At 43.3% G+C, this 23,569-nt stretch overlaps 1 protein-coding gene across 1 annotated transcript; it reads right to left on the bottom strand.

Annotated features, from left to right (window-relative positions):
- Nucleotides 1-520: 520 nt before the first annotated feature.
- Nucleotides 521-22,785, bottom strand: CD58 (CD58 molecule). Its single transcript, XM_064702686.1, has 9 exons — nucleotides 22,633-22,785; nucleotides 12,823-13,116; nucleotides 11,870-12,124; nucleotides 9,775-9,867; nucleotides 7,486-7,542; nucleotides 7,249-7,305; nucleotides 4,454-4,525; nucleotides 3,486-3,554; nucleotides 521-1,701 (listed from the first exon to the last, which is right to left on the bottom strand). The coding sequence occupies exons 1-9, from the start codon at nucleotides 22,673-22,675 to the stop codon at nucleotides 1,688-1,690; spliced, it is 954 nt and encodes a 317-aa protein (XP_064558756.1). The 5' UTR covers nucleotides 22,676-22,785; the 3' UTR covers nucleotides 521-1,687.
- Between the last annotated feature and the right edge of the window lie 784 nt (nucleotides 22,786-23,569).

Genomic DNA, 23,569 nt, shown 5'->3' on the forward strand with positions numbered 1-23,569 from the left:
CTTGCTTTGGAAACAATGTCAGTTATACCAGGAGTCAAAGAATCTTCAAAACCACACAATATGACATCCTTCTGTGTTGTTTAGTATAAAATTGCACAGGATGAATGGAGACCATGACACAAAGTGGTATAGTTTCTGGAAGTAGTTTCAGCCAGTTTCACCAATAATTTTTTACTATTATTTCTAACATAAATAACAGAAAAGACTTTGCCTAAGCAGGCAAACAAGCTACAGGTTTACTTTTAACATGATAACCACAACAAAGGATATCTTTGTGTGGAGACTTGTTAAAAAATTATTAACAAGCAGACAGCATTATCCTGATAAATTTATTGAAAGTGGAACAGAGAAGGACACTTGGGTCAGGAATACTGACCCCCCCAAAGCACAGCACCAAACAAACAAATAAAAATCCTGTATAAAATACATCACTTTGGTTAAGATTATTTTGAGGATCAGTTAGTAATTTTTAAGATTAAATTAAAAAATGTATGTACATTCACAAAAAGACATGACTAAGTTTTTTACACCTTGAATATTTTTTTTAATAAATTACAAATATTTACAGACAGAAGTAGATGAAAAGGTTCTACCAAAAGTGACTTTTGAATGTTTGCACAGTGTACAGTATACAAGCTGTACACTCATGCAGCTGCAAATGGAAGAAAAAATTGTGGGAGTGGAAAGGGCAAAAGTCAAAACAAGGGGAAAGCTGAATGCTACCAGTGTCTTCTGATCTTTGGTTACCAGTGTCAAACCTTCATGATTCTTCACACATGCCATGTTCAAAATGAACTGAACTGGCTTTCAACTTTCATAAACAGTCAGCATGTAAACATAACGAAAAGCACTCCATAGCTTGATGTTCTGAAAGCATTAATGCATGGTGGTTTTCTTTTTGATTCTTTTTAGATTTCATTATATACACTACCTCAGTTTTCAAGTTTTTGTTCTAGTCTCAAGCAACATAAAAACATACTATTATTTCCTAGAAATGAGTAGAAGTGAGATGACATTCTTCAAAAAATATGAAGAGCAAAGGCTTAAAAAGTCCTAAAAGTTCAAAAAATATAAAAAGCTTTAGAAAAAGACCAAACCTGCTTTGTTACAGTGCAAAAACAAGCTGAAATGTAGTTTTATCCCAGAATGAACCACTGTCAGGAGATGATCCATTTGCCAGGCATCTGGCAAATCTAGGACATAGCTTTGTCTAGAACCAAGACTAGAAAATGCAAACTTCCACCATGTGGGCCTGCTGAAGGATGAAGTTTTTTTTTCTGACTGTAAAAAGGTACTGATAAAAAAGTGAAAGCTGATCAGTTTTTGATTTGGTCACATTCATGCAAATATATAAAACTTTGTAAATCTCTAAATATTAATGACAAAGAGGCTTTAGTGTGTTAGTAAAAAAACCCCATATACAAAAAAACCATATACAAAACAATTAAAAAGATTTTGTACATGATTTGGCCTATTTGTCTTCACATAGTAACACTAGAAAAGGAGGCTGTTTTTCCTGAGGAAAGAAAAATAGGCACTGGAAACAGTTCAGCCTGTCTTCAAAGGGCTTCTTGATGAAGGTCTGACAACTTCATGGCTTGTGGAAGGGAGAAGGTAGCACCTCCTTCATCACTGAATTCTACTGCTTCTCTTCCATGTTTGTTTGGGCAACAAAGCAATTATTTCCTTATGCTTTAAGATCTGAAACAAAAGAATAACAAAAGCATACAGGTAAATTACTATGTCTTTTCTTCTAGAAATTGAACTCAGTACATGAGAATACTGCAGGCTTTAGATACTAATGAGGGTTGTGAAGATGCACCAAGACACTGTCACATGATTTGTTAACAATCCAGTCAGACCAATGGTAGCTGATAGCCTCTAAACATTTTACCCAAATTTTCTGTTTATGATTAAGCACATTCCTCTGCAACTGGATCACATTTAGAACATTTATTACTTACTGCCAGCCACCAGCTAAGCAGCTGGTAACCTGTGAAGTTGTTCTGACTTCGTGACTTTGGATCACATAATCAGGCAATTAAGACACCACTTCTATTCAAATGTTTTATGTCCATGATCTCAACATCAGCTGTGCATCACACATGCTCGTGTTGCTGCTGCTATTTCTTCCACACAATAATGCCAGGTGCTTTTGGAGTTTCCTCTTTTGAGGATTGAAGATACAGCTCTTATTTGACAAGGAGACTGAAGGCCAAGGGAAATTACAGTGCAGGAAGTTCAAAACTAACTTACCACATGAAACATGCATCAGGCTCTAACCAGGCTGCTTTCCAACAAAGCACCCACCAGCCCACTTACATCACTGTTTCCACCTTGTTGCACACATAGCAACTCTGTAAGGGGAGCCAGGACACATCCTTTGGTCTTTGCTCCCATTTTGATAGCACCACCTGTCCCTTCCACTAATCTCTAGCTCAGCATCACTCCAGGATAAGATGTCAGGAGACAGTGTAGGAGGGCAGAGGATGGTGACATATGGTATGCAGCTCTGTAGATGATGACAAAAAGAAAGCTGTCCCTAGTCTGGTTCTCACAAGGTCCCTGGACAGGCTTGAAGTATTTTTATGATTTGTGTGTTTAAAATCCAAGCAGATTTACTGCTTTACCTTAGTGATGATACTGAAGAACACAACCAAAAAGCCAGGTGTGTGTGTGTGTGCTATTTCCTCGTGCAGTGAGAGGGTCTGAATATGAAATAAGGTTCTGTCACTTTACAGCTTCAAGGACAAGCATCAGGTTTCATACCCACTCCCTACCCCCAGAACACACAAAATGCTCTGTTCTCACGCGGTTTGCAAACAGAACCGAAGCAAGCACAGCTGCATCTGGTGCCTCAGCATGACATAACAGAGCAGTTCCAGATGCTAAACTTTTAAGGGCGACTCAGGAGCACAGCTGTTTAGCCCAGCAAAGCAGCATATCACATGGACCAGGAACAATATACTGGGATGCTTCATTTGGCTTTCAGTATTACTCGCTGTCAGCTAATAGGTTCTTAGTTATTACAACACACCACACCTTCCTCTGCAGCTATGCAGACTGTTCCAAGTCCATTGCCTGGTTTCATGGCAAGTTCATCAGCAGTTTTGTCTGCATCACAGAGTCAGGTTTTTTACACTCAGTCCTAACTCTCTCCCAGCCTCCCATTCATCCATGTTTTCTTACATTCAGAGATTTTTTCACCCCTCTTTTCAACACTGCGATTGTCTACCTCATCAGTAAAACACCAAAGTATTTTACTGATGAGGTAGACAATCACAAAAGGATTGGGGACCACTCACCTACAATACAAAAATCAGAAATTAGTATAAGAGGGCCACGGTTACACCACTCAAGTAAGCACTGTATAACAGACAAAATGACATTTTTCCTTTTTTTTCCAAGAAAGGGAAATTATTCACAGTCAACCTCAGTGTCAGTCAGCACACTCTCCCAAGAGAGAGAGCTTCACCCCCACATACCTCCTTTAGTGCAGCTGGAGGAGTTGTCTGGGTGCCCCCCATTTTCACCTTCTGAATCCTGGGGCACTTCTGCAAGGACAAAGGCAATACTCAGACAATCCTGGACCTCACAACACTCTGCCTCTCTGCCCCAGTTGGATCAAGAACAGTATGATTGGGATTTGGACCATTTGTTTGGCAACAATAGTAACCCTGACCAGCATGCCTCACTCCCATGGATCGCCATCCAACACGTCCCTTCTCTCCTCCATTCCTGATCTGCACTGTCGTCACAATCCCTCACCAACCCTGTCAAGGCCAAGCACAGGAAATGCTCAGTGCCGTGATGCCACCCATTAGGTGGCATGAGGCAAAAGTCACACTGAACAAAGACTGCTCCACAGTCCAGGCACTACCTCCTTCATTCATATCATGGCCATCTGCATGGTTACTGTGTGCATACACAATATAAAAAGGCTCCTGGAGAGGGCCATGAGGATGGTGAAGGGTCTGGAGAGGAAGCCTTATGAGGAGTGGCTGAGGTCACTTGGTCTCTTCAGCCTGGAGGAGACTGAAGAGAAACCTCACCACAGCCTATAACTTCCTCATGTGGGGAAGAGGAGAGACAGATACAATCTCCTCACTCTCATGATCAGGGACAAGACTCAAGGAAACAGCATGAAGCTGAGTCAGGGGAAGTTTAGGCCAGATATCAAGAAAGGGTTTTTCACCCACAGGGTGCCTGGGCACTGGAACAGGCTCCCCAGGGAAGTGGTCACAGCACCCAGCCTGACAGAGTTCAAGAAGTGTTTGAACAACACTCTCAGGAATATGGTGTGATTTTTGGGATGTCATTGGCAGGGCAGGAGCTGGAGTCAATCCTGATGTGTGCCTTCCAACTCACCAGATTCTAGGATTCTATGAAGGGATCATGGCCAGTTTGACTGCTGGGCCAGTAGTACTCACTGCTCCATAGAACAGGCACTTACCTTCCTGATTTACACCATTCTCAACTATCTGCTTGTCTTTCAGGGCCACCTCATTCCCATCCAGTGCTCTGTCTGAAGAGATCAGAGAACAAAAAGAGATCAGAGAATAGCAGTCCCTCAGGAGCACAGGCCATGGCTTCTGCCCCTCCCCAGCACAGGCCTCACCTTCCCTCTGCACCTTCAGTACTGCTGTGCTATCAGCAAAAGCCCTGCATGAAATTGCTTTGTTCCGAGGACATCATAGCCTTGCCTGCTATTTCCCACCCCTGGAGCAATGACTGCCTGCTCCCCAGCTGGCTGCACTGCACAGAGGTGCACTGACTCCTCTGCCTGATGTTCCCATTCTATCCACAACAAAATAAAGCATTTTATTTTCTGCATCTCGTGTCCGAACAGACAACCCTTATCTATGTGCCTGATTTCTCTTGCCTGAACTGTGTGTTTCCCTCCTTTCTACTGTAACTCAGGTGTAAAATAAGCCTTCTTTTCCTATACCCATGTCTATGTATATGGAAACAGTTACACCAGTGATGACACAATCCTGCAGTGCACCACAACCACCATCAACTACACAATCCCTGTTTCTTCAGATGAAAGAAAGCTGTTCCATACCCACTACAATACATGCAGGAAGAATAAACAGCAAACCCCAGGGGCTTCTGAATTTTTTGAGTTTCTTTTTCCTTATTGTCATCATTGGTGATTATTTTTCCTTTATAGGAAATACTTCTGCTTTCCCCAACCCCTTATTATCAGTCACTTGTGGAAATGGTGGAAGAGTTAATGAGTGAATGAATCACTAGTGCAAAAGACTGGGGAAAAAACTGACATTTTTTCTCAAGTTGAACAATAATGTTCAATTTCACTAGCCCTTTGGCATTAAAAGAACTTCTAGAAAAAATACAGGTCCCAGAACTTCCATGAAATTTACACTGGCTGGATTAAGAAAACAAAACTGGGGCTTTGCTTAACTGCCTGGTGAATGCGGTCAAAAGACTTATCTAAAGCACAAAGCAAGAGGAAGATACAGTAGCAGGCTTTGTTCCTTAGAGAACCACATTTCTGGATGAAATATCTCCCAAATATGAATTTTGCAAGCTGCTAAGCATCCCATCTCTAGATTGGTGTGCTGAGGCTCTTATCTTCCCTCCATGCTCAGTTCTTCTCCCCACAGATGGCAAAAGCAGCATCATTCTCATCATATCAAGAGGGAAGGTGAAGCCCCAAGAAGGTGTTTGCTCTGTGCTCTTTACCAAACCCAGCCTCCAGGTCTTTCTTGTTTCTCCTCCACAGATCTACCCATCAACATTTACTGTTCCTAAGGCAACAGGTTCTTCTAGGCCAACAGGAGAATGGAAAACTCTGGCACAATAGTCTGCAAAATATGCAACTCAGCCCTAAAGTGACAACTTCATTATAACACTTTTTAAAGATATTCCTGAGAACCACTGTGTTATGCCACTTTAAGGACTCACAATTAATTTCAAATTCAGCTTCCATCCAGCAACCACTTAAGGTCCCAGACTATGACCAACATTGTTTATATTTGTGCCTACAACTTTACAAAAGTCTTGTCCATGTAGATTTATTAGTAAAGCTGCACAGATCTGCCAAAAAGAGCCAGAGACAGCTGAGAATCAGCATCTACTTTTTTTTACTTCATCTGTGTTGCACTAACACTGTAACTTTAAACCCTTGCTCTTTGCAGACCTTAAAGAATCTTTAATAGAAACATTATAAAGCAAATTTAGGTGCAGTACCAAAATGAGGTTTTTTGGGGGGGTTTATTGGGGTTTTTTCCCTACCCATCCTCCTCACTTCCTCACTTTCGGATTCATCCCTAGTCTCAACCTCAGTGGGCTCTGAACCATGGGCTAGAACCACAGCTTTAACAAATGTAAGGTACCAGACTGGGCAGCCACATGAAGGCACTGTGAGCTCAACACCAGAACAGTCCAAGAGGGCACTGAACCTGCACCTGATGGCAGGAGCTCTGGCCATTCCCCACTGAAACATTGTTTGGGCTGGGAACAGAACATTTCTTAAGAATCTTCCCCTGGTTTCCCCCATCTGTTTGACTGTCTTGGGGGTTAATTTTGTTTGGTTCCTAAAACAGACCACAGTCCTGGCAACAAGCTAGAATATGATAGCCAAATTCACTCCTAAGAAAGGGGCATAGACTAAAGGAGTTGACCCCTTCCCTAGCTGCTCACTGTATAAAGTGATTTCCACACCCCAACACACAAGAAGCCAGAAAACAGCACAATCTTGCTGCAAATTAAGGAAGTAAAAAAAACCCCAAAACACTTCAATAAACCACTAAGAAAAAAAACAAAACAAAAATTCACAACCAACCAAACAAAAATCCTCCAAATAAAAAAAAACCAAACAACTCAATGCAGATTAGAATTGACGACAGAAGCCCAGGCAAAGATCTGGACAGGAAGAGAGGAATGACAGATTGCCCTACAGTGTGCACTTTTCCAGCCCTCAATCTGAGGCCAGCCCCAATTCTCCATTTTTAAAAGGTAATTCACCTCCAAAGACAGCTGCTGACCAGGAAAATCTCAGGTCATTCACTGTCAGTAACTCTGCCAGCTCCACTAACATATTCACTAGGTGCAGGTCCCTATCCAATACTGCACCTCAAGTGAGATTTTGACTCTGCATGTGCCCACTTTGAAAACCAATTCAAAAGCTCAGATCCTGCAAAAAAGGAAATAGCAAATCAGACTCCCTGCTCCAACCAAGAGCAGGTGTTTAGAAACATTAATACCGCAATACGGGCTTCTTACCTCTCTCTGAGTTAGATTGTTGTTGGCTGTTCCCAGGGTAAAGTTGCTCATGCTCTCCTATAAAGAAATTTATTTGTTTTAGAAAGTATGTATTAATGACCTGGAAACAAAATAACTACACTCAAAGAAAACTTACTCCTTTACCTCTCTAATGAAAGACTACACTGACACAATAAAAACTGACAAGCCCAGACCAAGCACCAGTCTGATTTCCACACATTTGTGACACTATCTTACCTGAGCCATTCACTGGACTATTATTCTGAGCAGTCCTTTTCCCAAGTTTAATTATACCTGCACACAAATAGAATATTTGGAGAAATTACAAAGTTTTGCTCCTTTGGAAGTTTGTTGACAGACTCCATCCATTCCATACCCCTCTCCAACCCCCAAACCAAAAAATAACACATTTCACTGAAAACATGAAACTGAATACTTGACTTGGAGGAAAGACAGTCAGTGAGAGGTCAACAGAATGGGTCTCCTGTCACAGCAAGTCAGAACACATCTATTCAAATCTAAGGTGGAGCTTAACAATTTCTGATTATATATCTTGTACTTAAAACAGCAAACTTCTGCTGTTTGATTATACCTGGGCAATGCTTATCCTACCAAGGTATAACAGGTTTATTTTCTTGCATGTTCAAAACCTTATTGTTTCAAGGGAATTAACGGAATTTTGATTCTAACTGATGGTCAGTTTTAAGTGACATTCTTTGTATGTCCAAGAGCAGTTTGTTTAACACCACCAACATGAACAAGGACACAGAAGGCACTTTCAGAAAGTTTGCAGATGACATCAAACCAGGGAGAGTAGGGGACATGCTGGAAAGCAGGCTTGCCACTCAAACTGACTTCAACAACCTGGAGAAACATGCTGGCAGAAAAGGCAAAAAGGCATATTCAAAGGCAAACAAAGTCCTGAATCTCTTAAGTCAGCCCATGGACCTGCCTGGCTAGGAAACAGCTCTGCAGGAAAGGACCTGAAAGCATGAACAAGCTCAACATTACACAGAAAAATATGCCCTTGCAGTAGAGGGCTTCCAAATGCTGGGCTGTGTTAGCAGAAGCACAGACAGCCCATCAACACAAATAATTCCTCCTCTCTATTCAATATTTGGGACACCACAAGTGGAGTACTCTCTCTAGTTTTAGTCTCCCAAATAATGTAAAAACACCATGTTTCTAAGTTAGTCCAGCAAATGTCCACCAAGATGTCTAGGGTTAGCACCTGTGCAAGGAGGTCCTGAGAGAACTGGGTTTGTTCAGCTCAAGAAGGAGGATAAGAGGATGATGGCTCACTGCAGTCTACAACGAATGACAGAAAACAAAGGAAACCCCTCTCAGAACAAAACAGGAGGCAATGGCTACCAGTTGCCAAAGGGCAATCCCTAACAGAAATAAGGACAATATCCTTCCCTACAAGAGTGATTCAGCACTTCAACACGTGCTGAAAAAGGCTGGGAAATTCCCACCCTTGGAACTATTCAAAGTTTGACTGGACAAGGCCTTAAGCAACTTGATCTAGCTTTGAAGTTGATCATCCTTTCAGCAGGAAGTTGGATGAAACTTCCAGACATATCTTCCCACCTAGTTTATTTTATGATTCTAGGCCAACAGAAACTCAATGGACAATGAACAGGAAAACAAAAGGTCCACATGCAATATATATCTATTTATGTCCTGATCAGAATATCATCAATTAGTCCTTCCCAGACAGGAGATGCCTCCAGTACTCTTCATCCTGCAGCCACCTCCAAGTGGTGGCCCCATCTGGAAGTCAACTTGAATCTTGCAAAGCAGCATAGGATGAAGAAATATATTCCTGTTTGGGACTCTCTCCAAGACAAGGAGAAAATATGGTGTGCCCTTCTTTTTCAAGTCAGAAGACAACACAGAAATCCAAAAACGTGGCAGAAAAAGATACAGAGTGATAGCCTATAATTACTATTTCTGATTAAACTGTCAGATTTACAAAAAAGATACTTGAACTCTGTGTAGGGATGGGTCAAAAAACAAATACAGAACTCCAATATGATGGCAACACAAGCTGTCAGGAGGCACAGAAGGTCCCATTTATCAGTTGACCACATTGAGTTGTCACATTGGACTCAACATATGATATTCAGATCTGGTACAAGCCTGTCCCAACAGTAAATGGGATCTTGAAGGCAGCTTTATAATGCTCTTAAAAATCAGGCTGTGAAAACACACTCGGGTAAGAACAGGAGAGGCTACACATACTTGATAAGTAGAAACACACTGTAAATCAAACACCCAGTCTGAAGGAGAACTATGCAAATGCTAACTGCAGTGTTTCCTAGGACTCAGAGCCCAGTGTCAGAATGCAACAAAGTCCAGTACATTATTTCCTTCAAATCTATTCATTTGTGCCTAAATTGGATTTGTTTCTTCTACTGATTTTACAAAACACTTGCTGGTCAGAAATTTTCATGCATTCTACAGAACCTTAGGTGAGTATAATCTGGAAGCACATAAAGCTCAGTTAGGAAGTGTTATGCATACCTTTCCTCCACAGGAATCCTAGGATTACCATTAGGATAGTAAGTGCAATAAGGAGGTAAAGAATAGTTCTATGTCGTTTGTGAGAACTGTGTCCTTCAAAAAATTAAAAAAAAAAAAAAAGAAATCATACTGGTTAGTTAGAAAGTAACTGTATGATACACTAGTTCAGTAGAGCTACAACCCTAAGTATGTTTTATAGCTATTTTTTAAACAGTAACCTCAATAAATTAATGCACCAGAGTCAGTTATTAGCAATACCCTGAGCCATCACCAGGACAGTTACATGTTAAGTACCTCATTTCAGTGAAGGCACATTACCCCTTGAAAGGCAATGGCTATTCCTATGAAAGGCTGGGCCAGATTTCAAACAAATGAAATTTCAGCAAATATCTTGTATTGGGTTTTCACTGCAAGGTTTTGATGGTTTCTGTGAGAAGATGCCAGAAGCTGTCCCCATGTCAGATAGTGCTGATGCCAAGCTGGATGTGCTGCTGGCCAAGGCAGAGCCTATCAGAGACTGTGGCAGTGTCTCTGGGATAACACTTCTAAGAAAAGGGAAAAACTGCTGGACAACAACAGCAAGGGGGAGAGGGGGGTGACAATATGTGAGGGAATCTGCCCAACAGACAGACAACCAAGGTCAGTGCAGAAGGAGATGCAGGTGCTGGAGCAGGGATTCCCCTGCAGCCCATGGAGGTTCCCACATCAGAACAGGTGGTGCCCAAAGGAGGCTGTGACCCCTTGGAGAGCTTAGCCCACGCTGGAGCAGCCTCCTGGCAGGACCTGTGACCCCTTGGAGAGATTGATTAGCCCACGCCTGAAGCAGCTTTGCTGGCAGGGCTTGTGACTCTGTGGGGAAGCCACACTGGAGCAGTTCATGAAGAACTGTGGGAAGGACTCATGTTGGAGAAGTTCATGGAGACTGTCTTCTGTGAGAGGGAACCCACACTGGGGCAGGAGTGTGAGGAGGCCTGCCCCTGAGGAGGAAGGGCAATGTATAATGAGCTGGCTCAGGCCCCATTTCCCATCCCCCTGTGCTGCTCAGGGAGACCTGCTCAGGTAACACTATTGGGAGTGAAGCTGAGGCTGGGGAGAAAGGAGGGGTTTCAGGGAGGTCTTTTACATTTGCTCTTATTTCTCATTATCCTGTTCTGATTTTGACTGGCAATAAATTGAACTCATTTTCCCAAAGGTGAGTCTGTTTTGCCTGTGACAGTAATGGCCAAATGACCTCTCTCTGTCCTTGCCTCAACCTATGAGGCTTTTATCATATTTTCTCCTTCCTGCCCCACAGAGGAGGGGAAGTGCCAGATTAGCCTGAAAGGCACCTGGCAGCCAGCCAGGTCAACCTACCACATGCCTCACATCTGACAAGTTTATCCAGTAAAGGAAGAATTCTGTACTAGTAAACCATGACAACTACTTTTGCACAGAAATGAGAACTTTTGTCATTAGGGACTGCCTTAAGCACCCTACAAACCAGATGGTTCCAAGCATATTCTCAGTCTGTGCTTAAAGAAACCCTAAAAATTCAAGCCTCAAGCTGAGGGCTGTCCCAAAGCAATAAGCAACAGGAGGAACATTCTCTTTTCTATCTTCTACCTCTCCATGAAGAAGGAAGGAACTATGCTCATTGACTCACACACATGCTAGATGAGAAAATATTTTATCTTATTTTATTTATTATTTTATCTTATGGCTGCTAGATGACTCACTTGAAATGGCTGAATAGTTTCACTCCAATTCATGGAGAGCAGTACAAAGAGGACAAGTTCCTAGCATTAATTACATAAGACCAGAAGGTTCAGAAGAGATCTTCTAAGACCTTCTAATCTTTATTATTACTCAAATCAAGTCACAGCTAAAGGTTTTATTCTGTAGAGATCCCTGCAAAAAGTATCTTTCCAGGGGGATCAACCTGTCATCCTCATACTTTTCACAAATTTTATACACACTTTTAGCCAACAAATCACTTCTGGTGCATTTTACTCTTTAAATTCAACTTCCTGGGAAGTCAGGAGAAACCTTACAAAGGCCATGCCACTTCCCAAACAAACCCCTTAGACCTATGTTTGCAACATGACACATTTATTACCTTTTTCTTCTGGAAGGCATTGAATCAAAGAGATTTCAGAGCTCCTTTCTGTTTGTGAATATTTAATGATACATGTAGCATTGGTGGTAGTATCAACATTCTTCAAAGGGACAAAAAGCTCCCGGTTCCGATATCTGTGTGGATTGTTACTGAGCTCCCAAGTGTAATTCAGAGATGCCTGAAAATTTGCTGTACAGTTTAATATAAGTTCATCATCACTGGTGGTGCAATTTATTTCAGGTTTTGGAAGAGAATCTAGAAGGAGAGAAAGCATTCTATATTACTTTAGTTTCTACATTTGTTTTACTAGTTTCTAAAACATTCTAATTACTTTAGTTATTACTTTATAAACTATACAGAATTTCAGCACAGGACAAGGGCTGGAGCAACAAAAGCAGCAGGAGAGTGCACAGACAAAAGTGTGGGGGTATGTGCACATATGCCTGAGAAATGTGTTTCTGAAAGTGACCTGTAAACCTCCTGTTTGTGGTTCTCCCATTCCTAGTCCAAGAGTGGTTCACCATCCACAGGGCTAACAGACACACTGGTCACACACATTTCCCCAAGACTACAAGTGAGGCTGAGTAGATCTGCACAGGATGATGCCACAAGTGCTCAGGCATGCGTAATATGCCTGCAGGAATATCTTTAATAGATACATAATGCCTGGGATTACCTGGTCAGCTTGCTCAAAAAGTTTAATTGTCTACCTGAAAGTGCAGTGTGCCATCTACACATGCTCTAGAAGTCATCCCAAGGTGAGTAATGATGGGCACACAAATGAGATGCCACCTTTGAAAATTCGTTCAAACGGGCTAAGCCATTTAAAAATAGAGACAAAGAACAGCCCCCTCTGTTCCTGTTTGCTTCCTTAACAAATAAACAATGCCCTTTCTGGAGATTTTAAAGTGAATAATGCTTCACATTCTTTATGCAGTTCTTCCAGTACTTACCTAACACAACAAGTTCGAAGTTTAAGCTGTGTTCTTCCACAGAATCCCAGTACACTAACTCATATGTGCCAGTGTCATCCTTCTCCAAGTTAACTATAGTCAAGGATCCATTCTTCATAAGTACACTCCTGCCGCGAAGCGGACTATAATATGTCAGTTTGTTTTGATCCTCCAATTCAGCCACTTTATGCTTGTTTTTCTTCCAGACAATGTCCACTGTTTTTTGGTCTATTTCTACTGGAAAAGTAAAATTTTCTCCCATGATGCCAATTATTTCTTTTTGGTAGCCATGTGCTATAGGGGGGGGGAAAGGAGAAAAAGTTACTTCAACAATTGTTTTATAAAACACTGCTTGACTAATGCCCTATTCAATATCAGATACGTTCAAATTTAGGTTAGAAGCACATCACAAAGTTGCAAATTAAGGTATACATCAGGTAAGAATTACCCAAACCCAGGCTGACAGCACAATTGTATGAAAAGCATGGCAAAGGAATCCAGTTTCCACATTCTGGTCCCAGGCAGAACAATTGCCCCAATGATCTTCCCTATGCTAAGCCCTTCTATCTTCAGTACTTTCCCTCTGTGCACTTGAATTAGGCTTCCTGCCCATGATCTGGTGAAAAATATTAAATGAAGAATTGTCACCATCAAAATCTCTTTGAGGATCTTGTTGCAGAACACCCACACTGAAGTTCCTGCTGATCAAATAAACTGTAATTTTTCCAGTATGAAAATATTCACAGTTAGTAAAAAGCACACTTCTGACGCAAAACTGTTACTGAGTTCAAAGCACCTGCTCTGAAGTCATGGGAGAGTTAGGGACTTCCCTTGAAATGTCACCTAAGCAAGTTTATTTCACAGCCAGTATGTGTGAAACAGCATCCCATCCTCTGAGATCTTGCAGAGCTGTCAGCAAGAATGAAGCTGTTCAGAAATCTCCACTGCTCTCAGCTTCGAATCAATTACATTCTGCTAAAACGCCCAGGCATTCCATATAAATAAATAAACCACAACAAAAGAGAGATAAGAGATTTTTCTTTAATTTTCATTGAAAACAGCTACATTTACATAGAGAAAAAAAACCCGCTCACACTGATGTAACAGACAAAATCCTGCTATGGGGAAAGGACCACAACCTTAAAACCAACAGCATCTCTGTGTCTCTGCTTCAGTCTTCAGCAATCACCTCCCACTTCTCAATAGCTCCAAATGGCTCTAGAACAATTGCAAGATCACTGCCATGGCAGACAGGAATATAAGCAAAAACGCTCTGGTATTGAGTTCTAGTTACACTTGCATTTAGGAATCTATTTTGGTCCACAGTAGCTGGTTTTTACTTCTATGTTGAAGGAAGAGCATGGTTAAGCTGCAAATGAGGTCTCACATTAAGGCAGGATTCCCAATCTGCAGCATGTAAAACCTCCCTTTAAACAGTTGCTATACATGGTGAAACAAATATTTCAGATGTCTAGTCCTCAAGCCAACTGGTTCCCAGTGACAGCTAGTATTCTGGGTTTTATCTTTTTTAAAATTTATTCCTAAATTGCATCAGTTTAAGGACACACCAATTCCTATATCCTGGCAGACAGAACATCAGCTAGGCCTTCCTTTCCCACTGGCAAAGGACAGTGCCCATCAGCTCTTCTGCCACACTGTAGAAACACAGACTTTCTCTGACAGCACAATGAACACAAGCAACACAAACACACTTCTGTGTGCTTGGCTAGAGAACTGCATACATGACTCCTCCATGCCTTACTTTCTATGGAATATCCAATTTGTTTGCAATTTACCCATGGAAGCACTCTTCTCGCACCACTGGAGTTTGCAACTTCTTCTTGTCTGCACCTACACCTTTTTCAGGCACAAGGATTGTAGAAGTAATCAGGGTAAAGCTACCAACACCCACATCTTGTCAACACTACCTATCTGCTTTCTTTGTATTCTCCCCCGTTCAGGTGGATTTAAACATTTTACTCAAGCATCTCTTTCCACCTATCTCAATTAATGATTTCCAGAAGAAAAAAGAACTCAGGAACTCCAGACTTTGTGTCTGGAGACCACAAGATTGCAGGAGACTGGGTAGGGTGGAACACTATTTCGATCTGACAAAGCCTGGAGTCTTGTTCGAGACCTTTGTCTCATAAAGACAAATTCCAGGAGTGCATATTCCTCAAGAAGTCATCCCTCACTGCCTAAGGACCTATGGTATTCCTAGTACGGAGAAATCCTCCCTGCTCTTCCCACTGTGAAATTCTACCTCTAGGTAGCTTTGGCTCACAGAACACAACCAGGCTGTGGTGGCTTGACATCAGCATAAGCCAAACCACAGTGGCTGTTGACAAGAGCCTCCAGAAAGGACAGCAGCTGCTTGCTGGGCCCTGAGAACACAAGCAAGGACAGCCACCACTGCTCAGCCAACCACTTAAAACTTCCTACATCTGGCTGCTGATCCGGGTAAATGCTCCATGTCTTTACTCTCTTTCAGTTAGTCATAAGTGCTAGGCTGGAGTTATGAGAGCAAAGTTGCTGCTTTCTCAAGCCCAGGAGTGAAGCTGAAGGAAAGCAGAGCTGAAAAAAACCTACATTTTCTCTGCACAGGTTCTGCATGGCACAGGAGGACACTGCTGTCTTCAGCACACTCTCTTCTTGCTGGTTGGTGGAACAAAGGCTTGGCAGCAAGGAGCTGACGAGCTCCTCCCAAGGGCATTCAGGGCTCCCAGCAGCAGGACCAGGAAAAGGTTATTCCTCAAGGATAGCAGTAATCTCCCACCTCAGAACTCCAATCTCTGGGTTTATTTCCGTGTTTCACTGTTGTAGTGAAAATGTGAAGTCTCCCACTCAGTGCCATCAGCTTCCTTTTTTCAAGGAAATCATACAGAAATATTGCATAAGCTCATAACCACGCATCTTTGAGCTTCTGGGAAAGTATGTGTCATCATGTTTTCTAAATTCCTGAGAAACCCTTCCCCATCTTTTCTACTTCATTTTATATGGAAACACATTTCCTATTCCACAGTGGTGAGCAAACAGGGAGAAGTGACAACCAAATACTCTCTCACACACTCTTTGGAAGGCTAGAACTGCCTTTTCTTTAATTTCTTTGCCTTCTCCCTCTCTTCTTGCTGTAGCTATTACTCTGATATAAAGTTCACACAACAAAATAGTGCTGTGCTAAGGCCTCCAGTAGCCTCTACAGAAACCATCAGACTACCAGCTCCTGTGTCTCCTAAAACCCTCTTCAAATTCCTTCTTATGCCAAGTCTCTATGTTCTTTCCTTCCACTCAAATCCCATGCTCAAAGTGGCACAGACAAAGAGGAGCTAACATTGTGTGGGCATGCGTGGGCAAAGCCTCTTCTGCAAACCCACCATCTCACCTTGTCTACATCATCTTCTGCTCTCACTTCTCCAGCAGCCAGACCCACACATCCCAGTGCTGTACTCGAGTTTTAACACTCCCCAGACTAATTCTGACTCTTTCAGCATTTTAGCAGGCTGCTAAAATGCTGAAAGATTCAGTTCAGACTAACATTCAGTTCAAACTAAGTAGAACTTAATTCTCCATTTACCAGCAATAAATGCTTGATTACCATTCATTACCATATTTGTCTACCTGGTTTGACTTGCTTCACTATTTTTCTTGAAGCTGATATAAAGCCTAGTTATTTTGGAGAACATCTGTAAGCTAAGCCCTTTTTATCTTTAATGCTATCATTAATATTTCTGGTCTCAAATACCTATTTGATATGCATATAGGTATATATTAGGTATACCTATATGAACATAGGTACATATTAGGTCCATACAGGCAGCAGATAGGTTCTCCTATTACCATTAAGACACTAACATTCCACCTGCTGAAAATGGGTGGAAAAGCCTTTATAAGCAGTTTATTTGCTTCAAGAGTAGGACTTTCTAAAGAGTAAATTTTTCTTTTAATTGTTGTAACTTCCCAACTAACCCCCTCTCTTCAGCTTTTTTAGAATTTTTAAATCCCCCAGCAACTGTAACCACAGACAATTATGTTCCCTCCTAGCCCTGAAAACCACCAGGTGCAGAAAACCCTGAAATAAATGTTCAGTCCAGAAGGACTATGAGAACATTCACCAACCATAGTCCTCTGAATTCCCACACAGGCCACAAACACAACCCACTTCCCATACTCCAGAAAGAAAGCACTTAGAGCCGTGGTGTAAAAGCACAGACAAAAGCTACAGCCAGGGGAGAGAGAGCACAGGTGACCATAAACTGTGGCAGCTGCCCAGGCTGCTGCAAGATAAAATCAGATTTGTGCAGGAATGAATGCTAATCCTACTTGCAACATCCAAATCAGAGGTGTTCTCCTGCACACTGCAGCACGTTCAGAGATGTTTGTGTTGTTCTCCTGGACAATATGGGCCTGCATCTACAGAGCTCTACACATCAGCAAAGGCAGACCCAAAGGTGGCACCTACCAACAGGCCTGGGTCCCTCCCTACCACAAAAATCCATACCTTCAGTCACATCCCTCAGCAAGGGCCCAACAACAGGCAGCATTCCCATGCAGAGGCTATCCAGTCATTTTTAAACTATGCATGGGCATGACGTACCAATTCCTCCTTCTCCCTTTTTTACCTGCCTGCTCCTGCAGTGAAATAGGCATGCAGAGAGCACAATCTGCTGACAGACCATCCTTCACACACATCCCCACTCCAACTAAAGAAACAACAAAAATACCCACAGAAGGACTGTAACTCCCGGATGTGACTCACTGTGGGAACACCAGTGCTCATGCATGGAATGCAGGGGATGTGGTGAAATGTGGAAGAACAAGAGTGAGAGCATAGAGGAGGGGCAGGCACTGATCCCTTCTCTGCAGTGACCAGTGATATAAACCAAGAGATTGGCCTGAAGTTGTGTCAGGGGAGGTTCAGGTGGGATATTAGAAAAAGATTCTTCACCCAGAGGGTGGTTGGGCACTGGAACAGGCCAGGAGGGGGAGGACTGGGAATCATCACTTTTTGCACTGGTAAACTATTACAAAGGATAATTGAGTCCTGCAGATTATTGATTATTTACAGTCTCTGGGTTTTGCTTAGGGACAGAACTGACTCGCATTTAAGCCTGCCTTGAACTATGAAAAAAGCAGCTGATTGAGAGCAGTCTAGACACTGGACCAGGTTGTCCAGAGAATGGATGCCCCATCCCTGGCAGCATTTAAGGCCAGTCTGGATGGCACTCTGAGCAATCTGGTCCAGTGGAAAGTGTCCCTGTCCATGGCAGAGGGTTGGAACTGGATGACCATTAAGGTATCCTCCAACCCAAACCATTCTATGATTCCAAATCCTCTGGTCACTTATTCCCAGCATCCAGACAGCAGCACTTCCTGTGCTGTACAAGCACATCTTCATGTAGGCTCTGAAATCAATGGCACTGGGAAAATAATCTGTCTTGGTAACTCTTTCCTTTAATCAGGTTCAGTTTGCAGTTCTACTTAGAAAGGATGGCACAAACTGATGCCACAGACAAGAACTGTTCCCAACCTGTGGCAACACCAGCTTAAAAAGACTCCAAATTACAACCTCTGTCCCTTACAAACCCCCCTGTATCACCCAGCCAGCCCACTACCCTGAACAGGCCCAAAAGGCTCTCCTGAGGCTGAAAACAGATAAGAGGACTACTAAGGAAAAAACAAAAGAAAAAAAAAAACAAGAAAAACCCCAAAAATAAACAAAGCTGCACCCATTTTTATGGACACATTTAACACACCCACGATCAAAGGAGTCAGTGTATGCAATCCAGAGATGATCCTCACTTTTTAAAGTCTAAGACCATTAATTACATTAAGGCAAGAAACTATCTGAAAAAATTTTCACTCTTTTCATCCTGTAGTGTTGAATAGCAATGGCAAAAATATTGTTTCATTTTGGTTTAAATATGACATAACAACCTCAGCTCTTGTTAAGAGTTTTTAAGCAAAGAGCAAAGGTTTAGTTTCACTTTTTTTCCCCTCTATGTGTGGAATTTATAACTGATTATAATTCCTCTGTTTGTTCAGGAAGATTCAAGGGTAAGGGGACAGAACAACACAAGTAGGTGTCAGCTTCACAGTGCTGATAACTGATTTTTCCATTTATACTATTTAATATTGTGTTTGACATTTCTATTAGCAACACACAAAATAACAACATTCCACAAACAACCTGAATTTGTTAGTAGTCCAGATTTTCCCACATTCATTGCAATGCCTTGCAGTGTAGTTCCTATGACATCTCTCATGGAGTGGGGAGACACAGAAGAAACATTAAGCAACCCCAGTGTTTTTCTGATTTTTAAAAATTTTGAAAAGAAGATATATTTGTGTGTACAGAAAAAAAAAAAAAGACAGGAAATTTAAAAATAGTAATAAACAAAGCAAGCCCAAACTTGTTGAACTGCCTAATGACACAGACACAAAAATCCACATTGAGGGAAGTTTGCTTTCTATGCTGGTCACTCTCAGAAGAAGTCTGAAAGAAAAATCTTTTTTATCAGCTCTCAGGTTGTTAGTGTGTGCTCAGGACTGGAGATGGCAACTTCTGCTTTTAGGTGAACCATGTTTTCTCAGTTTAACTCAATTTTTATAAAGAAGTTAAATTGAGAAACAAAGCAACCATTAATGCAATCATACAATGAAAATGGCATTCAGGAATACTTCTAAATATGCAACAACTAGAAGGCAAGAACAAATACTGCATAAAAAAGAGTTTATGCTCAGAACACTGAAAAAGTTGTGTGGCTTTCAGATGAGCATTACTAGAGATGCAGAATGCTTCTAGATGCTCTAGTCTCTAGTTCACATATCCAGCTTACTTTCCATATCCCCTCTGCTTTTGGGGCAGGATCCTGATGCAGCTAAAGCAAGTTTGGTTGCACCTACAGTGCAACAGAACATCCTCACAAGTGTGGCTTGCACTGTGATGCCCCTCTTGGCGTGATACTACTTATTCACTTCCTCCACAGGAAGGACAAAAAGATCTCTCTGTTCTGTTGTTGTTCTGTTGTTGGAACGGAGGAAATTCCTCTGGCTGCCTGGAGGACTCGAGCCCCTGCCCAGGGGGTGCAGAGACCTTGGCACAGAGCCCAAGACCCCTGTGCCTTTGATTTAGCCCTTGGAAAAACCAATTACCACCTTTATATGTAGAATTACAAGTCAAGACAGTTTAAGTAGAATGATAGTCAATTTATCACAGAGTGAAAAATAGATTTTTGGGGTTTTTAGAATGAGGGCTCAGGGTCCCAAGATGGAGGAATTTGGGCATGCCCTGTCCTTCTTTCTTCTTCCTAGCCTCCATGTTCTGGGTGATGTTGGCACTTTTAGATTGGTTTAAGGTAGAAGCTCACTGTCTAACATAGGTGATAGGCATTGGGAAGTTATTGTAAATAGTGTACAAGTTGTTTTTAGTATAAAAAGATAACATCGCCCCAGGGGCAGGCAGTGTGCCTCAACCCTGCCTGCCAGACAGACCTCGGTGGGTTGGAGAAACAATGTTATAGATAAGAAACAATAAACAACCTTGAGAATGGGAACAGAAAAATCCTCACTCCTCCTTCAATGACCAGGCTGGGAAAAAAGAAGCGTGTACGTATCTCAGGATCACTCTGATCAGCAGAAGTCCCGAGACTCTGTGGGTTCCTTCGCCAAACTGGGCCACAGATACCACACTGACTTTCTTTCCACCCACAGAAAACATCCAGGATCCCAGATCTGAACAGAGTTTTGTCTTGAACTTCCAAGAACTGAATGAGCATGTTCTTGGTAGGTCTAATATCAAAGTCCTTCCATAGCCTTGAGGCAAGGTTTTGTGCTGTAATTGACAAGTCTGAGGTTTCACCAGATAAAAAACTGACTTAGCCTGGCATTGTGAAAAGCAGGAATCCCTATGTGGTGAGCAGGAATTCTGAAGACACCAAAGCTACACTGCAACTTCTGACTTCCACAGGGGAATGAAGAAAGACATCTTCTCCCCTACTCCAGACATTCAGCAGCGTGACTGGGATAAGTGCAGGGCTTTGAATTTGGATGGACAAAGGACTCTGGAGGGGAAGGCTGACAAAGGATGAGGATCTACCAACAGCATCCTGGTGTTTAGAACAGGTGCTTGCAAGGCGAGAAACTTGCAGGCCAAGTTGAACTGCTACTGATTTATGTCATTAACTAGATTCAGGGCCTTGATTTTCACATGGAGAGATCATGGATTATTTTACCTTGTTAAAATTAACACGAAATATTTACACCTAGTCAACACACACATAACAGCAATAGTGCAAGCATACAAACAAGAACATGGTGTGAAACCGTGGCTATTTAGTTTAGTGAACAACAGTACAGTGTTTGCATCCCGATCTCCCACCCTGATCAAGCACTTTAGAATCAAAGTTTTACAGAAAAGGCAACAGAACTAGCTAAGTTTTTCATCAAAGGAGGACATTATGATACCTGCAGCCACAATTACCCTCTCTAGCTATCCAAGCACCATCACCTCCTCGTTTCAGCTGTAAGTTCTTTGGAACCTGGAATTTTTTTTCTCTAGGCAAATCTATAGCACGTGGACTGAGTGCTCAGAGTAGCAACGACACGCCAATTTACATAATGCAAGGTAACAACGTGCCTTGACTCACAGAGAAAGAAGATACTCAGTTAATCATGCCTCAGTCACACTCATTTAGAACTCAGCTAAAGCGCTGCAGATGAGATAAGAAATTGCAGCTAAGGCTTAACATGGGCAGACTCATGCAGGGTACAGGGTGCAGTGTCCCGGCTTCTCCCCTGGCCCTCCCTGCACACCGGGACCTCCAATGCTCTCTTACAGAACAGGATCTCTCCATATCAATTAAATAAAGCAAATTGAAGACCTCAGAAATAGCATGAGGAGGAAATCGCAGGGACGTGCTCTGAGCTCTCAGCAACAGAGAAGTTCCTTTTTAAACAGGGGAATACAACAGCTCCTATTTTAGGCACATTCATGAAACTCCCAAAGCAAAAAAAAAAAAAAAAAAAGAGAAAAGAAAAAAAGAAAATGAAAGCCAAAACAAAAATCCAAAACCCAAAGTCAGAAGAAATCCCTTAGACTACAGGAATGATAAGGTCTTCATAGATTAAATCACGCTTTTTGGTCCATCTAGCAATAGCAACTCGCTCTGATGACAAGAACATTTGTACATCTATCTTCAAAAATGAACAAATTTTGTTTATCCTCCTCACGTTCACAGCCCAGTGCAAGGGCTATGTGTGTAAGGATTATACTCCTAAAACACAGCGGTGGCATGTGGATTAAGAAACCCTTTGACTAGTATTTCAGCAGCAGTCAATGGCAATCATTTACTTGTATCACAAAAATCACACACATCCCCACCCCAAGCTTCCCGTTAACTCAAGTTTGAAACAAACGGGGCACAGGAACGCGCCGACAACAGGCGGGGAGTTCCCGAACGCGCGGATGGCCGATGCACAGGGCGATGCACAGCTCTGGTGTTAGGCGCGGGTCGGAAGCCGCCGCCCGGCGGTGCCCGCCGCCCTGGGCAGGGCAGGAGCGGGCGGGGACGCCCGTGTCCCGCAGGGAGCCACTGTAACAGGGATCGTGAGGGGCTGGCGGCGCCGGGGGCAGCTCCCCGGGCACCGCGGGGCTCCCGGCTCTCCCAAATCCCCGCCGCGCCCGGCTCCGGAACACGCCCGCCCGAACGCCCGGGGAGCGGCGGCCGAGGGTGCCCCGCTCCCGCTGCCCCGCGGGCACGGAGACAGGGAGGAAAGAAAGCGAAGGAGTCGGGAAGGGTCCCCACCGCTTACCCAGAAGGAGCGAGAGGCACAGGAGCGAGGTCAGCAGCCACATGGGTGCCCGCACAGTAACTGCCTCGGCAGAACCCGAAGCCGGCAGCGGCCGCGCCCATCCCGCCCCGGCCCGGCCCCGCAGCGCCGACAGCCGCTTCCGCTGGGAGGGGCCCGAGGGCTCCGGCTGGCAGCTGCGGGGCCGGGGGGAGCACAGGCCTCACCTCCCGTGTGCCCTGTGCGGGGCTGGGGGAGCGCAGGCCTCGCCTCCCGTGTGCCCTGTGCGGGGGCGGGTGTCCCGCGTGGCCTCGCACTGCCCGCGAAGGGCCTCTGTGGCTCCTGGGGCCGGCTCCGGGAAGCGCTGGCCACAGAAGTTGTCGTGTTGCTCTTGCCTCAGGGAGGTTCAGCTCTGATAATTGAAAACCTGAGAGTAAATCGATTTAGTGTGGATGGGAGCCACGCAGATTAGGTGAGGAACGAATTTCAGCAGGCGGCACGCAGCTCCGCCGCCTCAGAAAATGATCACAGAATAGATGGGTCAGTTCCAGCCCCTCTGCCATGGGCAGGGACAGCTCCGGCTCCTGACACTCCCTGAAGCCGGGTGTTTGACCACCCTCGTGCTCCCAAAAATGTCCCCTGTTCTCTTCGAGGGACACCTGGTAATATCTCCTTTTGAGGGGTGGGCTCAAGGCTAAGCCTGGCTGCGCTCTCCTGTTCCACACAAGGTGAGGTTGATCCCTGGGGGAGGTGAGTGAAAGAAACGAAATAGAACAGAAACCAGCTCTGACTTCTAGGGGTTTTCTTTGACACCAGCTGCTCAGCAGCCCATTCACAAAACTCAAACACACTTAGATTCCCTTTCATGAATGGATGATTGGCCTCTTGACACTACTGAGTGTTTTCGAGAAAGAAATGGAAAACCACAACAGTTTGGAAAACATGAGTACTCAGCAGCTAC

Source organism: Zonotrichia leucophrys, chromosome 1 (genome assembly GCF_028769735.1).
Source record: "Zonotrichia leucophrys gambelii isolate GWCS_2022_RI chromosome 1, RI_Zleu_2.0, whole genome shotgun sequence".
Classification (NCBI taxonomy): domain Eukaryota; kingdom Metazoa; phylum Chordata; class Aves; order Passeriformes; family Passerellidae; genus Zonotrichia; species Zonotrichia leucophrys.